General features: G+C 40.5%; 1 protein-coding gene across 2 annotated transcripts in view; it reads right to left on the bottom strand.

Moving 5' to 3' along the window:
- Positions 1-2,088: 2,088 nt before the first annotated feature.
- ndst3 (N-deacetylase/N-sulfotransferase (heparan glucosaminyl) 3) overlaps positions 2,089-27,431 on the bottom strand; it is a 48,238-nt gene continuing 22,895 nt past the window's right edge. Inside the window, exons 6-15 of one of the 2 annotated variants that reach the window (XM_080462649.1) lie at positions 25,342-25,470; positions 14,097-14,279; positions 13,467-13,563; positions 12,551-12,674; positions 11,789-11,963; positions 11,169-11,339; positions 9,617-9,726; positions 5,444-5,546; positions 4,263-4,373; positions 2,089-3,282 (exon numbers count right to left, since the gene is read on the bottom strand). In XM_080462649.1, coding sequence (XP_080318775.1) covers positions 3,253-3,282; positions 4,263-4,373; positions 5,444-5,546; positions 9,617-9,726; positions 11,169-11,339; positions 11,789-11,963; positions 12,551-12,674; positions 13,467-13,563; positions 14,097-14,279; positions 25,342-25,470 — 1,233 coding nt within the window. In that variant the 3' untranslated portion in view covers positions 2,089-3,252. Of the gene's footprint in view, positions 3,288-4,262; positions 4,374-5,443; positions 5,547-9,616; positions 9,727-11,168; positions 11,340-11,788; positions 11,964-12,550; positions 12,675-13,466; positions 13,564-14,096; positions 14,280-25,341; positions 25,471-27,431 lie in introns of both variants that reach the window. The other variant, XM_080462650.1, reaches the window with a different exon arrangement.

The following is a 27,431-nucleotide window of genomic DNA, read 5'->3' as shown; positions in this document are numbered from 1 at the left end:
CAGCCTGTTTTTGAACATTTAGTAAAATTGCCTTTCATATTACAGTCTAATTTTAGTTCTGTTTTGGTGGTGTGAAAAAAAGACCCTTTATTTTCTGCACCTCTTTTACTGACCTAGTTAGATTAAAAAAAGACAGTTATGGGCCAGGGTAGTTATTGGCAACAGGAGGAAAGATGGAAAAACATATCAACTGAACTGAAGGATAAAAAAGAAAAGAAATGCAGAGCATTTTTTTTTCCAGAGACTGATTTGTATAAGTTTTAAGCTCAGGTCATGATTAAGTCTAGCTGAGACCTATTATATTATATAATTATATAATTTGGTGATTGCTTATTTTGAAAACTTTCAACAAAATACAACCGAGCCTCTAACTCAGGAAAAATAATATGCTGTAGCTTCATCTGAATTATTATCAAAATATCATTTACACACAAAGTATTGATTTGAAATCATCTTACACACTTTTTATCTACTTTTGGTAAAATAAATCAACTCGAGTTAGTCTTTTATCAGAGTTTAAAAGGCATAGGGTATGAGTTTGCTAAATTCAGAACTCTTGCTAAAATAAACAATATAAGACAATAAAAAGTCTATTGTTTATGTGTTGATTTCTACGTGTTGCCCTGTAGGGATGTATGAGTACTTAAGTTCACAAGCTAATCAGACAGTCCACTTGTGCATAAATCCAGCATCTATTCTGTCCTCAGTCTCATAAAGACAGACTGCAAAACTCAAACAACCTAAAGAGACGGACTGAGGACAAACTGGTACAACAGAGACTCACTAGTGACACTTAATGCACAAGAGTGACATACTTAAATTCTAAATACTGCACCATTGTGGACTATCAGGACTCAGCTGTCTGCATGACTGTTGGGTTTATGCACAAGATTTACTCATGGGGTGAAGAAAATGTAGTCTAGATACAAGTAATACTGTGTTTTATTCTAGAAATAAGTAGAAACAACATCTGAAAGGACTCATGTTTCAGGCCAATCTTTGTAAAGTCGTTACTTGGTGCAGGTCACTTACCTACAACGCTGTTCCACATCAGGCGTAAATATATCGGGTTAATGTTTTTATAAATGCATCATTTTCCATATGTGATTGGCATAAGTGCATTCAGTCATTCTGATGATCCATTCATCTTCTGCTTTATCCAGGCGTAGGGTCGCAAGGGGCTTGAATTGGAAAAGGCAGGATACACCCTGGACCGGGGATGTTCATAGAGCTGTGGTGGGCATTCCTGGTCCTCGAGAGCCACAGGATTTCAATGTTCCCCTGCTTCAACACACCTGAAGTTAATATATCATGCTGAAGCTCTGCAGAAAGCCTGATTACGAGCCAATCATTGTGATTAGGTGTGTTGAACTGTGTAGGAATACGGCCCTCGAGGACCAGGAGTGCTCACTCCTGCCCTCGACAGTCACTCAATGTTAAAGTAACCAGTTAAATAGATGGATTGTAGGTGGAAACCAGCGCACCTGGAGAAAATGCAAAGACAGGCATCCACAGTAGAACCTGGAATCATCCATCCATTTTCTCCCGCTTCTCAGTTTCCAGGTCGCGGGGGTGGCACTCTGAGCACTGTCATCCAGATCACATTGCACTGATTAAGAACCTTCCTGCAGGTGGTGAGCCTGCGGGAAGGTGGCACCCAGCACGGGACATGAACCCTCTACATTGAGTTTGTGAGTCTCATGCTCTACCAACTGAGCAAGCCGGGGGGCATCCTGGAATCAAACCAGAGATAATCTTGATATGAGGTGACAGTGCTAACCACTGTAACACTGCCCTTATAATCATGGGTGAGTTTTCTTTGGATTTGTTTGATACATATGCATAATAGCAATCCATCTGGAAACCATCTGTACTCACTTTATCCAGATGATGGTGGTGAGAGCTGATGAGGGACAGATGGCCGGGTACAACCTGGGCAACTGGTTTTCGATATTGTAGTTGATGTATAAGATACACATTTCTCAAACAGTGGGCTGCAATGTTCAGTTACTTTCAAGGTCAACGTTTTTTTTTGTCAACCAGTTGAACCAAACATGATGAGTTTACAGGTCATTAAAAACATTGTATGCAGTTGATCATAACCACTTCTTTAATTTTGGTTTTTGTGTTTGACATTTAGGGGTTTTTTTTTTTTTTGCATTGAAACTGAAGATAAACATAGGCCGTTGATTCCAAAAGGGACAAAAAAGAGATGCGGTTGAGATTAAATTGAAATACTGATGAAACAAAAACCACCTGCAGTTACAGCAGCTATTCGGACAGTCTTAGTACTAATATGTGTTACATCCAACAGGTGGATTTTGTCATCTCCCCGAATCTGTGTCTCCTCAGTCCTCAGAGCTGAAATCATCAGTACTCATTCTTTGTTAAATGGACACAATGTTCCTCTGCACAACTTGTCATAGGAGAAAATATTTAGCAGGCCATGCTTTTAGCTTCGGTGACTCATTTTCCATCTTAACTTTCAAGTGAAAGCATCAAGTGACATCTGAAAGGGTGAACAAGGCTTTTGGATCCAGTCGAAACTTTTAACATAAAATGTAATTGGTTTTTTTAAATGACGGAAAGTAACTGCCTGTCAATCCCCCCTGAGTTTATGCACTTATCCTCAATGCTGAATCTCTCTCAAAAAACCAAAACAAAACTTAACAAAAGGTAAAAAAAAAAATAAAATCCCCCACATAGTTGGTGGTTTTTGTGGAGTACAAAGTCATTTCTATGAGAACCATGCACAGCTGACCAGCGCTGTTCTGGTAACATAATTTAAGATGAAAAAAACCAAAACACTGAAGTCACTGCAGGTCTGCTTGATAGTTCACAGCAGTTCAGAACAGGGTTTGGATATCAGAGACTTCCTAGTATCTCCAAAAGTCCTCTTCACTGTAATATTGGGGTCCTTCCTCCAAGTCCCACTCACTTCAGAGCTGCTTTCACCACCTGAAACAGTTCATCCATCCATCCATCCATCCATCCATCCGTCCATCCATCCATCCATCCATCCATCCATCCATCCATCCATCCATCCATCCATCCATCCATCCATTTCAGCTCATGAAGTTTCTTTGCGTGCTCCCATGACTTCTGCTGCCCTCAGCAGCGTCACAGCTCCTCAGTGAAACAAGGCACCCTGTGCTTGCCGTCACCTCAGGGTGCACAAAAAGGCCACAGACAGTAGTGCGTCTGGAGGTCCAGACGCTCCTGGTCGCTTTCTGGTCTCTGACTCCTTGACCGTTAACCCTGGCTCATGGACGCAAAGGTTATCTAACCTTCAGGAAGTGGTAGAGAGGGACGGGGTGGAGAGGAGGACACAAAAACAAGAAAAGGGAAAAGGTGTGAAAAAGTGATATGATTGCAAATGATTTACTTCTTTGTTCAAACGACAACCATGGAAATGAAAAAAGAAGACACCCCCCCTCCAAAATAAAATGCTCTGTAGAGATCAAGGTAAGACTGTCACTTCCATTATTGAACCTTGTGAATTTACCATGCTTTGAATACGGCAAAAAGATTAGGAGGTGATTCGGTCTGGAAGATTACCTGTCTTCAGCACTCGCGAGTACTTTTCGTGGTCCTTTATTTTTTTCATGAGCAATTGTTTTCCCACCCAAAACATTTAGTGTTTTATGTAACCATTGTGTTCTTTCACATGTGTTTATGAATGATAAAATGTGTTTTGTAACCCCCAGAAAATCTCCTAAGCCTTGTTTCTACGTGGACAGGGTTGGGTCTGAAAGCAATGATTGTGGTGAAGTCCATCCATTCATCTTATATACACCATTTTATCCAAATCAGGTTCAAATGGGGCTGCACAATGAATTGAAGACATTCGAATCACGTTTCCCACCTAAGCTTAATTACTTATATCATTAAAAAAAAAACTACATAATAGAATAATTAAAGTATTAATTAAAACACATAATGCTTTGCACCTCTCAAATAAATCTGCAAAGGACTGGCATATGAGCAGAGGTAACAAACAATATTGTAATGTTTCAAGTATCACGTTTTAGTTTGAATGAAATACTTTACAGGGATTATAAAATACTGCAAACGCACACGACCATCGTCCTTCGTTTCAGGTTTGGCGGCAAAAACTTGTCAACAATGACAAAATGTTATTGTTTGGACTGTTTCTTACTTTGCAGTGAAAGCAAGTATTAGGATGTTTAGTTAAGCCCAGGGTTAATGTTTTTTGAGATGATGACTCGCATGTAAGTGGGTGAGATGAGCAAGCTGCTGACCTTCTGTAGCTCCTCTCTGAGCCAAGAGGGAAGAGGCTGTCCGAGGCGATGCAGCAGTTTCGACAGCTCCACATTGTGTTCCCTGTAGTACCGGGAGAGATATGCACGTGCCTGAAAGAGAGACGCAGGGAAGAAAAGAGTGAAGAAGTGGAACGATATGAGCCAAATAGATGGAGCAAGATACAAACATGGACAGGGATTGTGGACAGTGGAGAAAGGAGAGATAATGAAGGAATTAAGTCTGGGGAATTTGGATTTGATAAGACGTAGATGGAAAAAAAAAAACATGGATGAAAGAAGCAATGTCAGTATGACATGCAGGCAAAAGTAAGTTTCAAAGAAAGCAGGTGAGGAAAGGAAATGCAAGAAGTGTAAAAAAAAAGAAGAAAAAAAAAAGAAGGTTAGAATGAGGGGTTGAAATGAGACCGAAACTGTTTGAAAAGGAATAAACAAGAAACATAGTGAGATTAATGACGTGCCACAATCTTTAGATCAGTTTATTTCACCGCAGGTGGACTGGAGGGCCGATAAGTGCTGAGTAGTTTGAACAAAGCTACGAAATACGAGAATCAGAGAGAGGAGAAAATTACATGAAGGATGCGTGAGATCTATTATCCCTTACCCCCCCCCCCCGTGTTTGCTCCTTCTCTCTTCTTACTGATGTTCTTCTGTCCTGGTGGAAACTCAAATACAGTTTAATTCCAGGTGACACTGAGGCACAGCCATTAGCCACCTGTGAGCACATGTGGGAGGACAAATTGTATCTGCGTGTTTGTCTTCATGTGGGAGCAAGAATGTGATTCATTGTCTGCAGGTCTGGTCTCTTGTCTGCAAGGCATTTTCCAGGACAAAGATTTATGGTTTGGAATTTTTCCCTTCTAGCTCACTCCCTCCTTCCATAGTCTGCCTCATTCTCTCTCTCACGGGTGTTGTGTCACTACTCAGTCCTCATAATTAGGTTGTAAGTTGGCGGAATCTGATTGGCCGACAGTTTCCACCCTTGGGCAGAGTCCTGTGGGAAATTTTTCTGCGGCGATGGCGGAGACCGAGGTTCTGTCACTGTCAGTCAGAAAGCTGCTTTTCCATCTGCGTTTGTCACTTTTTCAAGCATTTTATCCAAAGCAGACATCCAATCTTTTGTCAAACATCAATCCGTATGGACTAATATCCAATAGTGATACCTCTGGCTCCATCGGAGGGTACTTCCGTCCTTTGCTTTTCCCCAAACATTTGGTCTTTCCTCCCTCAAGGAGCTGGCACCAAAAGCCTTTCTGTGGGTCAAAGCTGAGGAAGCAAATGTGGGAGAAAAAGAAAAAAAAGTAATGATAAACTTCAGTGCTCCTATTTGAAAGTGGTTTTCCTTTTTAGAAATCAGACCAGCAAAAGAGCAGCAGACATCTTACACATACAAACCAGACAGAAATGTTACTACGCATTCAGCACACTCAGCCCGTCTCGTACTCCTCGCTGACAGCGGCGCTGTCTCGTTTTATCTCTCTGTCTCTATTGCCCTCTCTTTTTTTGTGGCTGTCATCTCTGCTCTGCACCCCGTCTCTCGATTTCTCAATCTCTTTCTCTCCGTCTCAAAGCAAACACTCAGCAAAAGAAAAGTATATTGGTTAATTCGTACAGCCAACCACGAGCAGGAAAAGAAAATCTGAGAAGACACACTAGTATTGTTTGTTTCACTATTTGTGTTTTGTTAAGTTTGCACAGAGACACGATGAAGGAAGTAACTACAGACACATGAGCTGGAAAGGATTTTTGTTTTAAACTCGCAATTATGATGCAAAAATGTACACAATATACTGTGTATATGCAATTTCTTCATTGAGACAAATAATATTTATCCCAATATATGACCAGGAAAAGAACCTTATTATATTTAATAGCATACATCGGAAAGGAGGAAAACATTTCAAGCAAAGCAAACAGTGAGGTCACTGGGGAATGACTGTAAAACAGATAAAACGGGATTTTATGACTGAATGTTTAAAATACCCATATGTGAGAAAGGAAGCTTTTAATGAATGTGATGCCTGTCTAAGGTTTCCCGAGCGTCCCTTGTGAAAAGTGTTGTTCCTATTACCAAAGTGCAAAGACTGTCGCATCCCCACAGCACGTTCTGTGACAACCTGTCAGATATGGTGGGTGACTTTCTAAGCAAAGTGCCTTTGCAAGTGATTGCATTTGTGGTTCGCTGTCACGCATGGTTATGTACAATTACATAAATATAAACATGTACATAGCATTGGGGGATCTGTGCTTTTGTACTATAATCTGAAGGTACATTTACCTGTCTCGCTCAATTCTGTATACATATACTTAGATGTGGAAGTATAGTGGTTAGCATTGTTGCCTCACAGCGATATTCTTACAAGGTTTCGCTTGCTGGCCTCCATCTATGTGGAGTGACCATGTTCTCCCTGTGCATGATTTCTCCATGGATATTTTTCTTTTTCTTTTTCTGCAGAGGTCCACGTTATATTTCTTGATGAATTTTACTTAGCCCAGGTGTGAATGAGTGTGTGGATGATGGTTCAACCTGTCCAATGTGTACTCTGGATTTTGCCCGGTGTTCGCGGAGACCGGCTTCAATCTCCTAGTATGAATGAATTAGATCTAAAAGGATGACATTTTTAGCAATGGTGGAAATGCTTGAGGGCCACAGTGCATAATCACACTTGTAAGTTTTGAACATTGCTTGTTAAAGTGTATTCTAACTTTTGTGTAAAACTTCTATTTTGAATTTGTGTGGCGACAGTTGGCTGAACATTTTGAAGAGTCAACAATTAAAACAACAATGTACACTTACTCCCATGTTAAGGGTGTAAATGTCATTAAAATGAATCTTCATCAGTATGCATCGGTGGGTGAACAAAAGAAAAAAAGGAGTTAAGTGCTTCTTCCTCAGCTCTTCTTTTGACAGGACAGGAGGAAGAAAGGAGAGGGGGATTAAATAAATAGGCTCCAGTGTTGAGGGTCTGTCAGACTGGCTGCCATGTCAAAAGAATGAGGAGGAGAAAAGAAAGATTAGGCTTTTGTGTAACTCTGTCCTCTGCCAAAACACACTCACACTCACATTCACTCACTCACACACACACACACACACACACACACACACACACACACACACACACACACACACACACACACACACACACACACACACACACACACACACACACACACGCTTCCTTATTATTCTGTCAAAATGCATCTCTTTACAAATTATTTGTATGCATGTGGGTTCTTGAGATAGAGCCCCTCTCTGTCCCAATCTAAGCTACAAATTCTAGATGTCCCTGTCTGGAGACTTGAGGGCTCGCAGGCAGATTGCATTCTGATGAGTGGTGCTTGAGAAATAAACTGTTTACCACTCCTCCAAAACATAAAGGTCACATGCAACCTCTCTCATGGAGAATGAGCCGAGACACTGCATCACCAAGCCAAAGCCAATTCTCTGGATTTGCAGTAAAGAGAATTTTTGTTGATGTGCATCCTATAGACTTCACTTACAACATTCGACACAATTATTTTGTTGGTAAAATTAGATTAAACCACATGTTTGTACTACATATACTAAAATATACAATTTGAAATGTTATATGTTCTTTTTGAAATTATGACAAGTGGTAACTTGGTAGAAAAAAACTCAGTGGACTTATGATATAACTTGTTTGCTTCGCATACTTATGACTTGGAAAGTTATAAAATACAGTTTGCTGCACTGAAAAATGGCTGGAAGACAGTTTGATTTTTCTGCATGGGGGATGCTGCAGTGTCCTCCATCTCAGTATCCACAGAGACGACTGTGTGCAGAAACAGATAACTTCTAGACAAAGAGCTTCTGTACATTTCTTTTACTATTATTTCATGCGTTTTTAATTGTTTTATGTGGCTTTTAACATCAGCTTGTACCTTGTTTTGTCATTTTAATTTCCATATTTTCAATTTTTAATAAGTATTCTGGATCCATTTCTTTCTCTCAGTTTCAATAATCACTCCGAGTTCACCTTTCTAAATGCCTTTTCTTCTCATTCTTGTCTTATTTTTTCCGTTCTTTTGTCCGTCTTTGCTTTGTCGCTGTAATGATGTCTCAGTCTTGAGTGAAGCCTTTTGAATCATAACAACCCGCATAAAATATGGTATATAAATTAAGTGAGATGGATTCATTCCCCGGTCTCACATCAGAATTATTCTATGTAAGTGCTTTGCCTATTGTAGTTTTTTTTTTTTTTCTGAATGAAAACCAAAAATAAATTTAATCATGCACAAATTTAATTTCTGTAAACTACTGTAAAATCTGTTTGAATGCATACAATGTGTAAGCAAATGGTATTAATTAGTGTCAGATGCATATAGCATTTAATTGTAAACACATCCATACCCTTTGTTGATCGTGTGACATGTCTTTAGTGCAGCCGCATATATTATATATTAGCTACATCACTAGTTTTATCTTACTGGTTACAAAATATGTAGTTTGATATTCATCTGGGAAATTCGCCCCAGTGTGTTTTCTATCGAAGTTATTTTGGATCAGCACATTTCTTTAGTTTTATTTTTTCAGATGGAGGTATTATACATATGTGAGAGGAGTCATCGCTCTGTGGGCTGATGCTCCACCACGTTCTGACCTTCGACAAAGATTGCCAAAAAACATTCATACTTCATATTATGTAACAAAACTATTATTTAATAGGGACGTGTGTACACACACACACACACACACACACACACACACACACACACACACACACACACACACACACTCACACACACACACACACACACACACACACAAAGCTGTGTATCAGAAATTTAATGCCACATTATTAGATTTTGATAAAAAAATAGCTAGAAAGCATTATATCTCAACATTCACCTCATTTGTAGTTTGCATTAAACCAAATAACACTGTATTATTTATAGTTGACAAATAAATGATTCCACTTATATAAATGACTATTATGCTGAATTTGTATGCCTTTTCATGCCTTTCTTTGTTTTCATAAAAAAAAAAAAAAGCTTTTTGTTTGTTATGACAAAATTAAGTAAAATGTGACTTCTTAACAAATGTGTTGTATTTAGGAGAGGATCACACTGCATAGAAACAAAGACAGGAAACCAGCTGACAGCCTGCATGATACCTCACTGCTCACCAGCAGGTGTCAGACTTTTTACACAGTTGGAGTTTGGGACTTTTTAGAAGTTTATTTTTTTATAATAATTTCTACAACAATGTATATAGTATTGGAAAGCTGCTATATACCAAAACCAGAGATCGGTAAAACTGAGATGAGCGCACAGGGGATAAAAACAAAGACTGACATAATCTGTGAGAGACTCACGTCAGGGCCTGGGAGTAGTTAAAGTGAGGAGTGACTCCCAGGAACTTCTGTACTTCGTCCATCACTGTCGCAGGGTCAGTTCTCAGCTGATGGCCATCAATGATCATCACCTGCACACAAATAGATTCATACTGTGAGACCAGAGGCTTACAATGGACAGCTACATTACTGCGACAGGATCAGCCGCAACAAAAGTTGGAAAATTGAACTCAGGAATAAGATTAAAATACGTACATCAACTGACTCTTCAACTGAATAGGCATTTTTCTGTTTGATAAAGGTTTGATAGAACTTGTAAAGTGGGATTTATGTGTTTTTAGATTGAAACAATTGAAACATAGAATCAATACATTTAATTATATGTATATGTGTTTCAGTTGTGTAATAGTAAAACACTTTTATTTCAAAGCTTCCTTATAACTTAAGGAGATTTGTCTCAATGCGAACACTCAGTAAGACACACATTATATTATTCATACTGTAAAATGCAAATTGTGATTGTGAGGAATTATAAGGTTTTTTTTGTCCTCTCACCATATTGTATACGATTTGGCATGACTTTTTTTTTTTTTTTGGGTCAAACAGCTGCTGGTAAATTATTGGTAAATGAATGTTGTGTGAGAATGAAACAAACTGTATCGCAATTGCCCCCAACCTTTTTCATCTTGGAGCCTTTCCCCTGGTTGCCTCAAAGAAATGCTGCACTTTACACTTTACAGTAAAACCAAAGGCTGGTAGACACCCCCACTCTCTCATTCATAAAGAAGCAAGGGCTTTCAATAAAAGCACCAGACAGTTTCAGGCCTACTTTAGATTCTAGGAAGTGTTTTATCCTCCTTTTCTTTGACAAATCTAACTTAGACAATCAAAACAAGAGATCTCTGGTGACCCCAAAGGCTCTTGGACCCGATTGGGAACTACGATTGTAATGTATCAGAGTTGTGTCAATTACAGAGACTCTAGTTTGACTGACAGTATATTGGTTAATTATTAAACCTTTCAAAATCTATAACTCTTACAGACGAGGTGTACGTATCCCACTAATGAAATCCGTCCAGCCATCTTCTATCCTGCTTTAGCCTTGTTAACTAAGGGGGAAGTTGGAGCATTTGAGACTGTGAAGTTGAGGTATTAAGCAGTACTTGAACTTTGTTTATGATTGAACAGCAGTGACTGCAGAGAAGCAAATTAAGCACTTCAATATCAAAGCCCTGTTTCAGTGTAGCAGTAATAAAATAATTTATACACGTGACACTGAAACATGCGTTTACCATTATGAAACCTGAACATTTAACTTTTTTATCAGTGCCGTATTCAAATGATCAATCTCTACTTAGTTTAGTATCTACATGAAAGCAAAAATACAAATTGCAAATAAATTTGGGCAGAAATAAATTAAATACTTTGTTATAAACAGTTCTGTTTAATGTACATCAGTGTTTTCGAATGAAGAAACGACTCTCAATTCACATTCGAAAAGTTTTGTCTACATTAGTGGGTTAATGTAACGGTGCCACACAGATGAGCTGGATATGCACCTGTACAGGTTTACCTGGTTAGCAGGGTAGTGTGTGAGCCACCTCTCAAGGTGAGTGGCGTACAGACCGGGGACGAGACAGCGGTTCTGTAAGGAGCGCAGCTCGGGTGGTGCGCCTTGTCTTGCACTGATGACATCATAGAAAGTGAACCGCAGCGCTGCGTGGTCCTCGTGAGCTCTTTGATGCTGATGAAGGATCACAACCACCAAATAAGCTTCAAAGAGCACGACCACGGATTTAAATCACTACATTACTCACTCATCTGTAGCATGAGCACATCTGAGCATGAGAGAGAATTGTTTTAATAGACAATGACAGAGCAATTATTCTGGCACGTTGTTCACGTACACATCTCGTTAAGTAATCAGGATGAAGCAGAAAATCCCAAGATCCTGGTAGAGTTCATGTATTGAGATGTCAATAAATATATGGAGGTATGATAATCAAGATAATTAACTGTTCTCATGACTGACGCTCACTGAACGCAACACTGGATAAAAAAATAAAAACCCTAATGTACTATAAATACAGAAACGGAGCATGTATACTAATGAAGCAAGCGGCTGTAGAGAGTTAAAGGTAATGCACATGCAGTCACAGGCTTCTAATATATTCTTAGTGTGTTTGTGCTTACCTGATACCAGCTGTAGGCCCTGTCAGAGGGGTTGATGAGCAGGGTGATGATCTTGGCCTTGGGCAGCAGGGCAGCAGCTCGCCGTGGGGACTCCTCGGAGGGGAAATAGTTTGCGCTCTTCTCGAACAGGAAGTCCGTGCTAACGTTGGAGGGCATCGGGAAAAACTCCATGTACCTGAGGTCATGGAAGCAAAGAGAACTCAAGAAGGAGCATTTGCGTACACTCAAGATGTATTGCCTCACACTCACAGTTTCAGTCCTCACCGTGAACTCAGCCTCCCAGAGCAGGCACAGATACATCTTAAAGTGTTTTTTTTTCTTTTTTTCCCCAAAGTCAGACACAACTTCTAAAGTCACAAAGTTGAGGCCTTTATCTGTGCTTAGAGGAAGATCTTAAAATGAACCTAATGGTATAATTTAAGCAGTGTTTAATGAAGAATTTTCAGAGTCAAGTCTTGATGGGTGACTTTAGAGAATGCACCAGCTGTGTCTCTGTCAGTTAAGTAACCCATTTATAGGTCAATTTACGCAGCCATATGTCTGTTGGCTTATTTCTGCACTCTCAAAAGATCATTCTGAAGACATTGCTGAACTGTTTTAAGCTGTTTTATGTGTCACTGAAGACTACAAGGCACACAACTGCCTGTAACAACCTTACCGAATAAAACAAACTTTCTCTTCTCCTTATCTGCTTTGCAAAAAAAATCAAAGTCAAAGTCAAAGAATCACAGACAGGAGGTTGGAGTAGGTGTGTGTTCTCACCAGTCGATTCCTTTGTGGTAGTTGTTGGTGTTGAAGAACTGGACCTCCTCATAAGTCTTTGGACTCGGGAAGTTACTGGAGATGGAGGGATGCATGAGCAGGAAGAGATAAAGTGCTGTCGTTCCTGGAAGAAAGGGCATAATTCATAACTGGCTCGTTAATTCAGCTCAGCAGAGAGTAGTCCGAGTAAGAGTGTGTGTGTGTGTGTGTGTGTGCGTGTGTGTGTGTGTAATGATCACAGGCCTCCAAACAAATGATTCCAAACCATTTGACACCAATCATTACAGGGGCTCTGGTTCTGCCCTCTGTCCTGCCCTCGGCTGCTCTCCTCTCACGTGTTCCTTCAACACTTTCTCCCACACATCCTGCTATGTCGTGCTGTCACTCAGTGTCTTATTAGCTCCTCTGACACTCTCTAATATAACAAGAATTTATGGCGCTGTAATTGTTGTTGTAGCTGTAACGACTCCTCCTCTCCTCCGAGAGATTATTACCTGGTTAATTAGCAGCTATGTAGGACCTTCTCCCCTCTCACCCCCAAAAACCAGCAATTAGAATACCTGAATTCACACTGATGTGACATTTGGGACTCCAGTGATGCATTACGATTTTGAATAAGCTCCTCCTTTTGTGTTTTACTTTGATGAGATAGATATTAAAAAAAAAAGGAAAAAAAAAAAAAAAAAAGGCAAAGGCTGGTAGCTCAGTACTGGATCCCCACGCATCTAAAGTAGAGAGCACGTGGGAGGAAAAAAGAAAGTAAGAGCCTCCTGCTTTGTCTCCCTCTGACAGAACCAAAGGAAAGAAGGGTATTAAATGAACAGGCTGTGATAAAGAGGCTCTCAACACCTGGGCACACAAAAGGAGTGTCTTTGTTGGATGTACATGTTTGACTTTGCGTTTATGTGTATCTTGCCTGTTTTCTGTGGTCCTATGACCATGAACTTGGGCAACCTGTCGCAGGTTTTTTCTTTCGACCAGATGTCTTTGTGCCGTTTGTCATCACACGGATTCTGCGGCAATGAAAAGAAAAGGATTGGAAGTTAAAGGATTCATGTCAATATTATACACAGAAAAAGCAACATGCAAATAAATGTATTCCCATAAGGATTTATTACATTCAATAAAAGGTGAGTGACCGTGTGATTTGTTCTTTTGCAAGCCTGAATTCTCTTAAAAAAGACTATACACACACACACACACACACACACACACACACACACACACACACACACACACACACACACACACACACACACACACACACACTCAATTAACATCCTCAAAAGAAAAACACATTTAAAGCCAAAAACGAATTAAATAAATCAGTTTTCCATATAGCAAGCCAGCTAATGTTGTCAGTTGTCTTGATATTTGACAGGACAAACTAAAATGCATCATGCCCATGTTTGATCCTGCAGAATATTTATGTGACTTTCCTGGGTATTGTTGACCCCACATAATAGGAATTATGTTACGTTCTTAGACAGAAACAAAACTGTCTGAACACATGCCCAAACATGTGGGTAAAACATGGTACACACACCTGCCAGAGTGGGTCCCTTTGTTCGGGAAAGAGCTGAAAGTACTTGTGTGCAAGCTGGAGCGGCGGGAGCGTGTGGAGATTCAGGTTTGTCCATGAGCGCAGGAAGGAGGCCAGGTGGACGAATGTGTAAAGACCCAGTCGATCATTGCCATAGTTAGACAGGTGGGTCATGAATATACTTATCTGGAGAGGAATAGCAGAGACAAAGAGAAAGGGTGGAAGTAAATGGTGAGAAGGAAATACATATTTATTGTATTTTGCAAAGTTAAGATAAAGTCAAAATCCCATTTCCCAAGTCCCCATGTTTATTGATGTCCCTTCAATGGAAAGCAAACAGATTATTTCTCAGTGTGAGATGGTTTTAAAATCACTAACAGAGCGGCTGTCCGGTGAGTATCAATATTTGTTATCGCTTTGCAAAGTGCCACAGTCACTTTTGTTATATAAGATTTCACTTTAACTTTCAGCGCCACACACTTTCAAGTACAAAGAGACACACAGATAAAGTGGAACCGATGTATTCACTACTCCTGATAGATAAAGCTGAAAAGGCAGCACAATACTCCTCATAGCCACTGGGTGCTGGGAGAGATGCAGCTACACATGGGAGAGTGTTTCACAGTGTGTCAGCAGTGTGTTCATGACGGCTAATGTGTGTGAGGAGGAAGGAGACACTAAGAGGGAGCAAAGGAGCGATAGTGTGTTGGCCCGGGCTATCTGTCCACGCCTCAGTGCTTTTATAGGCTGATCAAAGAGACAAGCTAAGATAACTGCTACAGACAAATGCACACACAGACACATGCGCGTGCACACGTAGACACATGTGCGTGCATGCACACACACACACACACACACACACACACACACACACACACACACACACACACACACACACACACACACACACACACACACACACACACACACACACACAGATGCCTTCTTTGTGATTGCAGGGCGCTCAGGAACGTGTCAGGATGAGATGGTAACATCAGCCATTAAGATATGAATTATTTGTTGAATGTGAGCATGTGTGTCTGGATGTGCATGACTGCTTGTCCGTCAGTTTGTGGGGGTCTCCCATTGAATGTGAACACACACACACACACACACACACACACACACACACACACACACACACACACACACACACACACACACACACACACACACACACACACACACACAGTCAGTTTCTGTCACTTCAGATAACGTTACAGTCGCACACACTGATTTTCTGGATGCCGCAAAATATTTTCTCTGACCAAACCTGAACCTTAACCCAATATAAAAAAGGGTCCTTATCCCCTAAAATTCAATCATTTATGCTCCCCGTCCCCAAACGGTGAGCCGCTCCCTGCGATGTGACTTTGTATATAGGTTTATGTCAGCAAACTATGAGTAATACAAGTACATGAGCGAACATACAAAGACTCATTCAAGCATACACTGTGAATTTCCTGGTGACAGAGGACTGTCGGTGCTCCTCCTTAACGGCGAAGGTTGCTGTAGATACAGAGCGACACAGTGTCGGGGTTTGATGGATCAGCGTCCGGCTGACCTGGAAAGCTGTTCAGAATACTGATCTCGTCCGAATACTGATGCGAGGAGTGCGTGGGTGTTTATGTGTTAGAGTCACTGTGGCAGAGAGACTCAGAGAGCAGATGTGTGCGAGGCCACTTTGTGTGTGTTTTTTTTCATGAGGAATGCCACAGAAGAATAAGACGAAAAAGAGAAAGGCAGGGGTGCACATGTCAACGTAAATGTTTATGCATTTATGAGTTTGCGTGCATCTGCCAGTGCCTTCTAATCTTGTGCTTACTCTAAGCAAACCAGCAGCCCACCATGCAGGCTTGCCTGCTAAGGTTTCAATCTCGCTGATGTCAGGGCAACAACGTGGAACCAACGTCGAGGCATTGCCAAGCACTCAGCCAGGAACAACAAGAACACATGCCAGCAAAAACTGTTTGCTTGCTCCTCCTCTCCAATGAATTACAATGCCACAACTCCAATAACCCCCCCTCCTCTTTATAGCAGTGACGAGAGAACTTGGAGCGCTACTCTCAGTAAAGTGTAAAATTAAATCCGACCACATTTACATCCAGTCACATTTGGGATTGAGAGGGAATAGTTCCGCCCCAAGCACCTCGCAGCAGTTGGGGAGTTGTGCGCACAATGTGAATATCTTAAACTGAAAAGGATCTGAAGTGATAAACAGTTAAATTAGGCAAATGTGACCTGAGTAAATAAGAATCATTTGAAAGACTTCCATTTTGTGTTATTTTGTGCTTCTTCGAAAGGAGGCAAGGTGATCAAAAAGTGATTTATGTTCCCTTCAACCAACTCAATAGGCTATGATGTCTGAGTCTGGGGGAATGGCCGTGTTATGTGTTTGTGTGTGTGGTACATGTGCAGGTGTGCAGAGTGAGAAAAAGAGAATGCGAGTGTTACTGAACATGGAAACGTTCATTACTGAGCTTAAACACTGGCTGCCAAATTAAACAAAGGGCGAGACGAGAAGATGATTTGTGTTGGTAATTGGAGAGCTGGAGAAACGGTACAGGGAGGAGGGAAACAAAGGAAAATACAGAGAGAGTAACCTTGGCAGGTGAGTCTGAATTGAAAAACAAATCCAAAAAAAAAAAAAAAAGCCACCCGAGAGAATGCTAATTTCCCAAAACACAAACTCTAAACCTTTTTGGAGAAAGGACTCACTGTGGCTAAGAAATCAATTAACTCAACCATATAAACCTTTTTTCTCGTCATGTAGTGTCACATCTCATTTCCTGAATATTGGGTTGCTTTGAATCCCCCCATGTACCTTTAATATAGAATAGTGCACTAATAATTTATCACCAGAATTGGACTCAAATTATATTTTGGACTGGACTGGGAGAGAAGTGTAAAAATGAGAGAAATAACCCCAACCCCCCACTCTCCCTCTTTTAATCTTCGTTCCTTGTCTTTTCCTCTCATTGCTCCTGTGCAGCTTCATTTCCTCCTTCTTCTCTCATCCAGTTAAAACCCTTGCTTTCACTCTCTTCTGCAAAGAAAGTCACTTTGTGGATGGGTGCTTTTTTTTTTCTTCTTTTTTTTCTTTATGCTTCTCTCTGATCTAATATTGACCCAGATGCTCTGATGAAGCATGTCAGTCCAACATGGAGGGATGTTCTTCAATATTCATGTGAACATGAGCTCACAGGCACACTAACACAAATGCCATGTCTTGGAAGATTAAGAGGACACCAGTCATGTATTTGAGTTTGTGACATGTTCAAATCCCCTCTAACATGATTGCATCCTTGAAATTAGGTTGGGGTTTGTTTTTTTTTACTAGTTTTTGGTTCATATTTTCCAGTTTCTCTTCAATCAATCCAACCATCAAGGCAAATAAATTGTTAAAAGGTGTTGACTAAAAAAAAAAAAAAAAAAAACACAAGACGGGTTGTAAGTGGTGTCAACAATTAACATTTACATGAAGAAAGAAATCATGAATGCTGAAGTTGGTTCCTGTCCTGCCATATTTTTAACCGTCTTCAATACTAACTTTGTTCAGGGGAATCGACGGGGCACATCCTGGTGAGGCTGCGTATAGTACTAAAATACACCGAGGAGTGAGGTGATTATCTTTTCACCATCGTACCAGTTAGAGGGCAGAATATGAAAGACATAAAGTGAATTCTGTCCTCTAATTTGATGCGTTAGAAGCAGGGGGAAATAGCACTGTAGCATCTACAGTGGTCAGTGTCTATCAGAAGTGGTATGAGGAAGAAAAAGTGGTAAACCAGCAACGGGGTCATGTTTGGCTGAGGCTCATTGATGTAGGTTGTCCCATAGAGGCACCGGCTTCAAAATGGAGTACTGACAGAATCATGGGCTCACCATGGCTCACTGGGTCAGGGTTGTTTTGCAGCAAAAATAAAAGATATTAAATCACTAAATAAACTGCTGTCGACAATGACAATATAAGTATATAGCACATACTCTATTGCATCAGTAAATGCTTGATGGAGAAGATTTGGACAAATTTTCAATGGCACAACCCACATACTCAGCTTGTTGCACAAAAACATGTTTTTGATCAATTTCCCACCATTTAAAAGTAATTATTATTCCAAATGAAAAAAAACTTATACGTGTTTTCGAGATTGTCATCGGGATTATTACAAAGATTTTTTGAGGAAAAGGGATTCAACACACGAATTTCCTTACGTTCTGTACGTAGTTTAGTGCAGGGGTGTTCAACTTGCAGCTATGGAGCCACATCAAATCAAATCAAACTTTATTTATAGAACACTTTTCATACATTGTGTATAGCACAAAGTGCTTGACGTTTAAAAAAAACAACATATTGAACATGTGGCTCTTTAGCCCCTCTAAAGTGGCTCGCTGATGTGTTCACTAAATTATAACCCCAACATTTTTCTTAATCTTATTTTTATTTTATTTACACACCATAGACATTTTCAAAAAGACTCTCATCTCTTGGCTGAAAGGGGCTTCTTAAAAATGGCCCAAGTGAAATGAGGGAAAAGAGCTAAAACCACAAGAAATGGAAAGAAAATAAAGAAAAAACCAAAATGACCAGAATCTCTAAAAGAAAAAAAGAAGGTCAAACTACTCTAAAAAAGGCCAAAAAGGCTAAAAACAGCTAAAATGTCAAAATTGTTGAAGAAATGGTGAAACAAAAGGGTGGAACGGTAAAATCAGCAACAAAAACAGCTGGAATTGTAGTGAAATTCTTACCATCCTGAACAGTAACTGAAACTTCAAAAATGCAACATAAGATCCAAAACCTGTATATGAAACTTTAGAAGCTATGTTCATCCCATTATAAAGGTTAAATATGTATTGTGGCAAAGTGTATGTATATGTATATGTGTGAAGATTTGTGGTTGAACATTTTGGTTCCTCTTGATGTTTTTGGGGCAGCAGCATTTTACTGAAGGTGTTTCTGTTGACTGATGAATTTTAATGCAAGCGCTGTTGTTATGTAATTGAAATGACCTTTGTTGGATTCAATTCAGACAGTCACAAAATTGACACACTCCAAGTACAGAATAAAACCTATTATACGATTAGTATCAAAATGAGGGTTTTGTGCACATGTTTCAGCCTCTCAAAGTAAGATTGTTATAGCGTTCTTAAAATGCCATCAACTGTTTTAATTATCAAGTTATACCAAGTTACATAACATAAAAAGACAAAAAGAAAAATCAATATCTGGCATAGTCATGACTACTGTAAAAAACAGACCCTTTCGGACAGCTTTTCAAAGACTTGGCAGACACGTTCTCCAGTTCTTCTCAGAGTTTCGGCCGTTTTGCCTGCTCATGCCTTTTCACGTATTCCCACACTCATTGTGAGTTTGACAAAGATGTTTCTATAGCACAGTTCGACACTTGTGTGTTAACTCTTTGTATGCTGCTTCAGAAGCGTCAATGCATTTCTATGTTTCTGCCATCTTGCTGTGCCCAGCTCCCTGTCCATCTCCCTGTTGATGTCCTGTGTGTAGCTCTCGCAGTCTGTTTTCCATCACAGGCCACTTAACTCCACATACAATTCTCCATCATTGAATTGTTATTGCTTCTAAAGAAACCTACCCCGTTATTCTGTCCTCCCTCGTCATCGCCCTTTTCCCACCTCTTACTCTTTTCCATTTTCCCTCTCATAGTCCATCTCACTGTCTCGGTCTGAGCAGTGGATAATTGAAAGCTGAACGTCAATACAGCAAATGATTTGGATTCAATTTATTCTGCCTGCTCCAGTCAACATCTACCAGCCCTTCTGATTTTGACATTCCTACTGCGTTACTTGCACTTTGTAATTTCTCAGTCTGGATTGTAGCTTATTTTGTGTGTGTGTGTGTGTGTGTGTGTGTGTGTGTGTGTGTGTGTGTGTGTGTGTGTGTGTGTGTGTGTGTGTGTGTGTGTGTGTGTGTGTGTGTGTGTGTGTGTGTGTGTGTGTGTGTGTGTGTGTGTGTGTGTGTGTGTGTGTGTGTGTGTGTGTGTTTGCTGCACTTTCTGTGTTGATGAGTTGCCAAAGCTTTCAGCCACAATCAGTAGCGGGACTGAGTGAAAATAGGGGGCCAAATGACAGAAAAAGAAGTAAATATGCAAGAGTAGTCAACGTGCCTGAGCTAAAAATTAGAAATCAAAGCAAAGATATCGGATGCCTGCAGAGCCCCTGAGAAGAGTAAAGGAGAGAAGTGAGGGATGGGATGAGAAGTGGGTAAAACAGAGGGTAAGGAGGGAAGAAGATTGTGCTGATATTTGGTGTTTGGCTAATAAGCTTAGTGGCGGAGCAAAGCGCTAAATGTCAGCCCTGATATGTCTATAGCTCTGCTTATGGCAGCGAGACACACTTTTTATTTTTTTTTACAAAATCTATACACACACAGACACACACACTTACATGCACAAAAAGACACTAAAGCCACACAAACATACTCAGTGTGTGTGTGTGTGCGTGTGTGTGCGGTGTGTGTGTGTGTGTGTGTGTGTGTGTGTGTGTGTGTGTGTGTGTGTGTGTGTGTGTGTGTGTGTGTGTGTGTGTGTGTGTGTGTGTGTGTGTGTGTGTGTGTGTGTGAGAGACTGTCTATATGTGCATCACTTCCTCCCTGGATGTGTCTGGATTCTCAAGTGACACAAGATGCCGTGACCTGAAAATTAAACCTCAATCTGTCTGCCACCTTCTCACCCCCCCCCCCCCACCCCCACCCCCACCCCATCCCTTTCTCCAACCCCCCACCCTCCATTCCCATCTTTCCCATCTCCTTCTGCATTCTCTCCCTCTCTCTTTCTCTCGCCATTTATTGGGGAATGACTTGTGCCCTATTGGCGGTTTGCAGAGTCCAATCAATTGTTGTGTGTGCTGTGTACAGTATGTGAAAGTGGAGTTCAGTGATTATTGATGCAGCCCAGAGTGATGCAAAAGTATCCAAACTGGCCTAAATATGATCTCACACCCATATACAAATATGTAAAGCACGTGCAAATGCAGAGGGGGGGGGGGTAAGAAAACACAAGCATGTGTTGTAATTTGGTTGTTGTCACTGATGAAGTAACAACAACAGCCAAATGTGATTTAAAGTCATTGAGTAGGAAGTGGCAATGTTACCAATGTGCAGATCATCAAACAATGGGAAACCCCAGAGGGGCTAAAGCAGCAAGCTACAGAACACTATTGATTACACGCACAAAGTGCATGAACTAATTAAGCTTCCGCTTCTGCCAATGGAAACAGCAAAAAAGAATCATCAGTCTGTGTGTGAGTGTGTGTGTGTGAGAGGATGTAATTCAAGTCAGATAGCTCTCATTTAATGTTGACATTGCCTTTATGTTTAATAGGCCTCTCCATTTGGTGATACAAGGGGAGAGTTTCATCCCTTATTGCAGTGATTAAGAAAGGGAGAAAGTGAGAGAAAAGGACAAAAGATAGAGGAAATAGAGGGAAAAATGTAATTAGCTTCTGCGTGTTTCTTTCAAGAAGAAAATTTCAAACCCTTATATCAGTGTGTGCGTGTGTGCGGGCGCGAAAGAGACGACAGAAAGTCCCACTTGGATTGTTGAGCTCATGATGAGGTGACATCACTGGTGCTGCAAGCAATAAGACTGTTAGGTCCTCTCTCATTACACACACACACACACACACACACACACACACACACACACACACACACACACACACACACACACACACACACACACACACACACACACACACACACACACACACACACACACACTAAATAACCTATTGAAATGAGCCTGACAGTAATTGCCTAACTTTAGTGTCTGACTTTAATGGAGAGAATGAGGGAAGTTGAAATTATGATGGCATGTTTTGATGGAGGAACATTTCTGAAGTATATTAAGGTATATTTTCAAATGTCACAAAGTCGACACGAAGACAACACACTACCTTCCATTGTGTGCACATTATAGTTATAAAATAGGCCATTGTTAAAGTCCCATATGTTCTGAAATGTATTTCAAAAACATATTCAAAAATGTTTTGTGTTGTGTCCTTTCAGTGTATTTGTTTTACTGTAATGCTGCCCTGTGTACTGTGGAGCTTGGTTTATTTATATTTTATTTTATCATATGCCATTGCTGTTTTGTAATGCTATTACAGCATCACATTAATACAATTATAATGAGCATTAACATAATTTACATCATAATAGCTGCTCTTAAAACCACAGCATGCCAGGTTGTTGTTGTCATTATAGAGACAATCATTACTATCATCACCATTAGTACTTCATCTGCACTGCAATCCTGTGCCTACTGGGAATTATGTGAGATTACTGCGTCATTACTACTATGTTGAGCTTCCTTTATACATTAGAAGTAACCTTTCAGTGTGAGTCAGTTTTGAATTGTCAAGTGTTTAAATATTCTAACTTCATAAATTATAGAAATGATAATGGATTCTATTCTCAAGTGCTACTTCCTTGGCCAGGTTTTGGCTGTGTTTATTATAAATCCCCAAACAGAGATGAAAAATATCTTCACAACATTTTTAGGATAAGGAGGGAAGTATATAAGGTCTGGCTCCCACACTGCCTTTGCACACTGAGCACAATGAAAAATTGGATGGAAAAAGTGATAAATTATTACATTAAGCAGAAGAACTTTACTGGCTGTGAACTGTACTGGCTCGAGCAGACAACACAACATTTCCGCTGTAAGTGCTTACTTATGACCTTTAACTTGGACCAAATGAACAAATAATTAATTTGGGTTAGTGTAGAATATTGAAACCTTAAAAAAAATATTTTCAGTTAAAGTATAACACTTTTTGTTACCGTTAGTTTTTGTTATTCTATTGTTTTCTCTATTGTTATTCCTTTGTTATCCTCTACGTTTTAGCACAATTACTTTTTAATAAAGGCTTATTTACACTTCCTAAATCTGTGATGACATTTTGATTTGTGCCTCAACAAGTACTTTTAGCTGTCTCTTTTGTTAAATTCATAAGCTTTATGACTTGAGCAGAACAAATCAATACCCTTGCGCACATGCGTTAAGTGACAACAGCGTGTTAAAAGTTTACTTTGAGCATGAAGAATTAACCAGCTGCTCGTGCGAGACAACATTTCAATTTTTTATTCATCAAAGATGGAAGTTACTACCGAAGTGTGGATGTCTAGGGTAACATAAGCCTATAAAGCAGCATTGTGCCTGTCTGTGAGTAAACACACTGCTTTATGACACTGAGGTATTACAGTGAGAGCCCGACCCTCACTCCAGTAAGCACAAGCCACGTGTGCAAGCCAACCCCCCCCCCCCCCCCCCCACACACACACACACACGCACACACACACACACCACCACCACCACTATTCTCTGAAGCTTCGACCCTGCTTTGTCATAAGAAAATTGTTGAGGCAGTTAAAACTACCGAGACCAGCTCCCTGAATCACAAACTCCCCGGCGTATTATTTTATAAAGAAACTAAAAATCTTTCTTTTCCTCTTTCACATTTAATATAGGATACTCCAATCAATTTGAACTTATTATTCAAGCAAGTTTATGTGTAAATGTATTGTTAGCAATGTTAAAATGTAGCTTTTTTTTTTTCCTTCTCCCTTTTTTTCACCTTTTTCTTTTTAAAGGCCACATTATTGTGGCACTTCATTATTATTCATTCAGTGGAGAATGGACAAAACTGCAGTGGGTAGGCCTTTTAGAGTCACAAGTGACTGTTTCTCCTTGTACACCTTCCCCACTGACTTCCTGCATTCATACAATTTGTCTCACTTACTGTAACAATAGATAACAACCAGACTCCCTAATCACTTTGCCGGTTTGACAGAAAAAGGTAAATTAGCCTCCCTCTAGTTTTTGCTCCCTGCCAAACAGCTAGTTCTTTGTCTCTTATTAAAAAGCCATTGTTGCTGCCGGGGGAAATGTGAAACACTTCGTGTGCACAAGAGAATATTTTTTCCAGGAATGGGTTACCTAATTCAGGGCAATTTCAGAAGTTCTGTAAAACTGGATATGTACTGATTCCTGTTTTGTTCTATCGAGTGTCAATTGAGATAACGTGCACAAGTGCCTCTATGAGATTGTCATGTATTATTATCGTTTCAAAACACTCAAACTCAGCCGGGCCCGGAGGAAAAGAAAGAAGATGCCCCGGTTGCTGAGACAGAAAAGACCAGCTAAATAAATGAAATGGTAAGGAATGGAAGTGAAGCGGGAGAAATTAACAAAGTGAAAAAAATTTAAGATAATGAGGGAGGAAATAAGGAAGAAAGACAGGCGAGAGCAGGAGACAGTGGTGCGGAGAAAGAAAAAAGCGCCAGATTGGGTTGTTGTACGGAGCTCCACTTGACTCTGTGATGTTCGGCGAGTTCTGACAGCTCCTCTGGTTCAGCACGCTCGTACCTGACACTTCAATACAGCCAACTGCTGGTTTATGAGCATCTTTGTGTGCACTCATGGTTTGAGGGAGAGATAGAGAGAGAGAGAGAGAGAGAGAGAGAGAGAGAGAGAGAGAGAGAGAGAGAGAGAGAGAGAGAGAGAGAGAGAGAGAGAGAGAGAGAGGTGGAGGGGCAGGCAGGAGAGACGGAGATTGTTTGGGGACAATTCCCGTGAATTTCCATGCCTACCGTTAACTTTGTGCGCGAATGCCCTTGTGAGCATGTGCATGTGGATGCGCATCTCAACTGCCACCAAAACCTAATTCTGTTCCTTAATTCAAAGCAGAATGGAGTTGAGCTGACACACGCAGCAGGGGTAAACGGGGAAGGGGAGGATGTGTGTGTGCGTGCATGTGTACGTATGTGACAGCAACCCCCCTGTGGTGAGACCTAATTTAAAGTGGGGAGATGAACACAGCACCACAGTGAGAAGCAGCCCCTGACAAGAAAAGACACACACACACACACACACACACACACACACACACACACACACACACACACACACACACACACACACACACACACACACACACACACACACACACACACACACACACACACACACACACACACACACGCAGTAGAAATAAAAGAGAGTGAGCCAGACAGAGTGGAAGTTACCTTTAGAGTGAGACCGGTAAACCCAGTTGGTTCCTCTTTAAGGTACAAAATAAAGTGTTACAATCTTCCCCTGGTTCTCACTCTGAATCCAGCATGTAAAAGTCTTTGTGTGTGTGTGTGTGTGTGTGTGTGTGTGTGTGTGTGTGTGTGTGTGTGTGTGTGTGTTTTTGTGTGTTTCCCATGACTCACCGGGTTGAGTAGCACAGTGAGAAACAGTTCTCCCCCACGGATACTTTTGTCCAGTTCTTTGGGTCCACCAGGGTATTCCTTATAGTAGATGGTGTGAGTAAACAAGCCGCATGTCTGCCGAGGCAACACCTAAAAACACACACAGAGACATGCAATAAAAGTGTGAGCTGATATTGTTTTTAAAAAATTGTTTTATTCAAACTACACTAGCCAGAGTGTAGTGATAAATTCTCTACACCCACTTTACAGGGTCGAAGTGGACATGAGCCAATGCCAGATGACATTTGGCCAAAGGGAGTCTTGACGGGTTACCAGACCATTGCAAAGAAAAACACATTTTACATATAGACAGATGGCCACATACACACCTATGGGCAATTGAAAGTCACCAAAAACCTGGACGCACAGCACTTGGACTGCGAAGGAAATCTGAGTCAAATGGTAAATGGGATTCACTTACACTGCACGTTTTTTTTTACCACTTCAGCAGTCGCACATTTACGGAACCTGTTCACACACCAGTGGATACAGCTCCCATGGAAGATGTTTAAACAAATGGATTTCAGTGTCTTACCCAAGGACACTGCCACATATAGAAAGGGCAAGATGGGATATCAAACTACCCACTTTTGGATTGGGACGTGGCTCACGCCAATAAGTGAGTCGCAGTCGCTGAGAGAAAGCATTTGGAAACTATACACACAAAGAGCCAATGTTTTCTCATTGTGATGTAAGAATACTAAACACTACACCACAAAGAAACATCTAGTTATGGCAAATGCCTGTAGAACACAGAAAAAGAAGTAAAAACTGTACTTATTAGTTATCAGGTAGAGTGCTCAAGTATCAGTAAGTAATTATATATTTTCTTGAGAATGTCTGTTTTTATTATTGTCAGCTCAAAGAACTGAAACAGCCAGAAGACATGTCCATCAAAGATCCCATTTTTATTTTAAGCTTTATGCATGGAATATATTTCAGCGCTTGTGCTTTTTTATTGCCCTGATGGAAATGTTCAATCATTTGCAGTATTTTCATTCACATGTGAGATGCTGTATGCTTTTGCCACTTATCTCTCCTCAGTTAAAGCAACAATGAGGAGCGAGCTGCCCCTCCGAGTATGAGGCAATAGTCACAAATGTGCAATTTTAACTTGAGTTGACAACAATTTCCCTACAGGTTTTCCTCTCATACCATCAAAGGCTTTAAACTTATTTTACCACATGCATAATGGTACTTTCCGCAACCTATAAACGCACGTTGATGCATAATATCGATAGAATTCCTCTCGAAGCAGCACAATGATCCAATGATCAGTAATTGAATTTCTTTTTAAGTGATGATTATTCATCTATTTCAAGTACAAACAAAATAGGCACAAAGGTAGGCTTAAAATAACCAAAGACATTCAAATGTGAATGATGTAAGTATGGGAAGCCGGCGAGTTGAAATGTGCAGCTATACAGAGTCCTGATAAGAAACGCAGACAGCAGAGCAGGTTAGGGATTCACTGAAGCTGTCTCATACAACATATGGCAAAGTCACCTGTATCCACAGATGGTGAAGTCATTCTCCTGTAGAGTGTAACAGACCATTTTCACGAGTGGCATTCAGATGTATCATGGGATAAATAAACACCGGTGTAATGATTAGCATCAAGTGACAGCTCTGCTCCTTTCAGCTGGTCCACGTCCAGTGATTTGGTATTGTGCGTCTTCACCGTCACCTCATCGTAATGGGGTGATTATTTATTGTGATTTGCGCTACCTGTGCTTGCCCTGAAATTAAATGCCCCAAAATGTCTTTCTTTGAAAAAGTTTAGTAGTGAAAAGACACACCAGTCTTTTCACTACTCGAGTCCAGAACTGTTGTCCAGTCAGGAGGTGCAGACCTTATATTCCCATGCTGGTGCACAGTGAGCCATGATTTACACTAGTGATTATTGAAATCTTCCAGGAGCCCTTTTCAGGCTTTTTTTTTTTTTAACCAGCACCCAAGCATGGCATGTTGGTGAGTAGCTGTCGACTGTTCCAGGCAAAAATAACTGTAATCATCTCCTCCTGCTTCAGATACACCGTGCACACTCAGTC

This window comes from Lipophrys pholis (assembly GCF_963383615.2).
Source record: "Lipophrys pholis genome assembly, chromosome: 5".
NCBI classification, from domain to species: domain Eukaryota; kingdom Metazoa; phylum Chordata; class Actinopteri; order Blenniiformes; family Blenniidae; genus Lipophrys; species Lipophrys pholis.
Note: the sequence above shows the minus strand (reverse complement) of the source record. Positions and strands in the feature narration are given on the sequence as shown.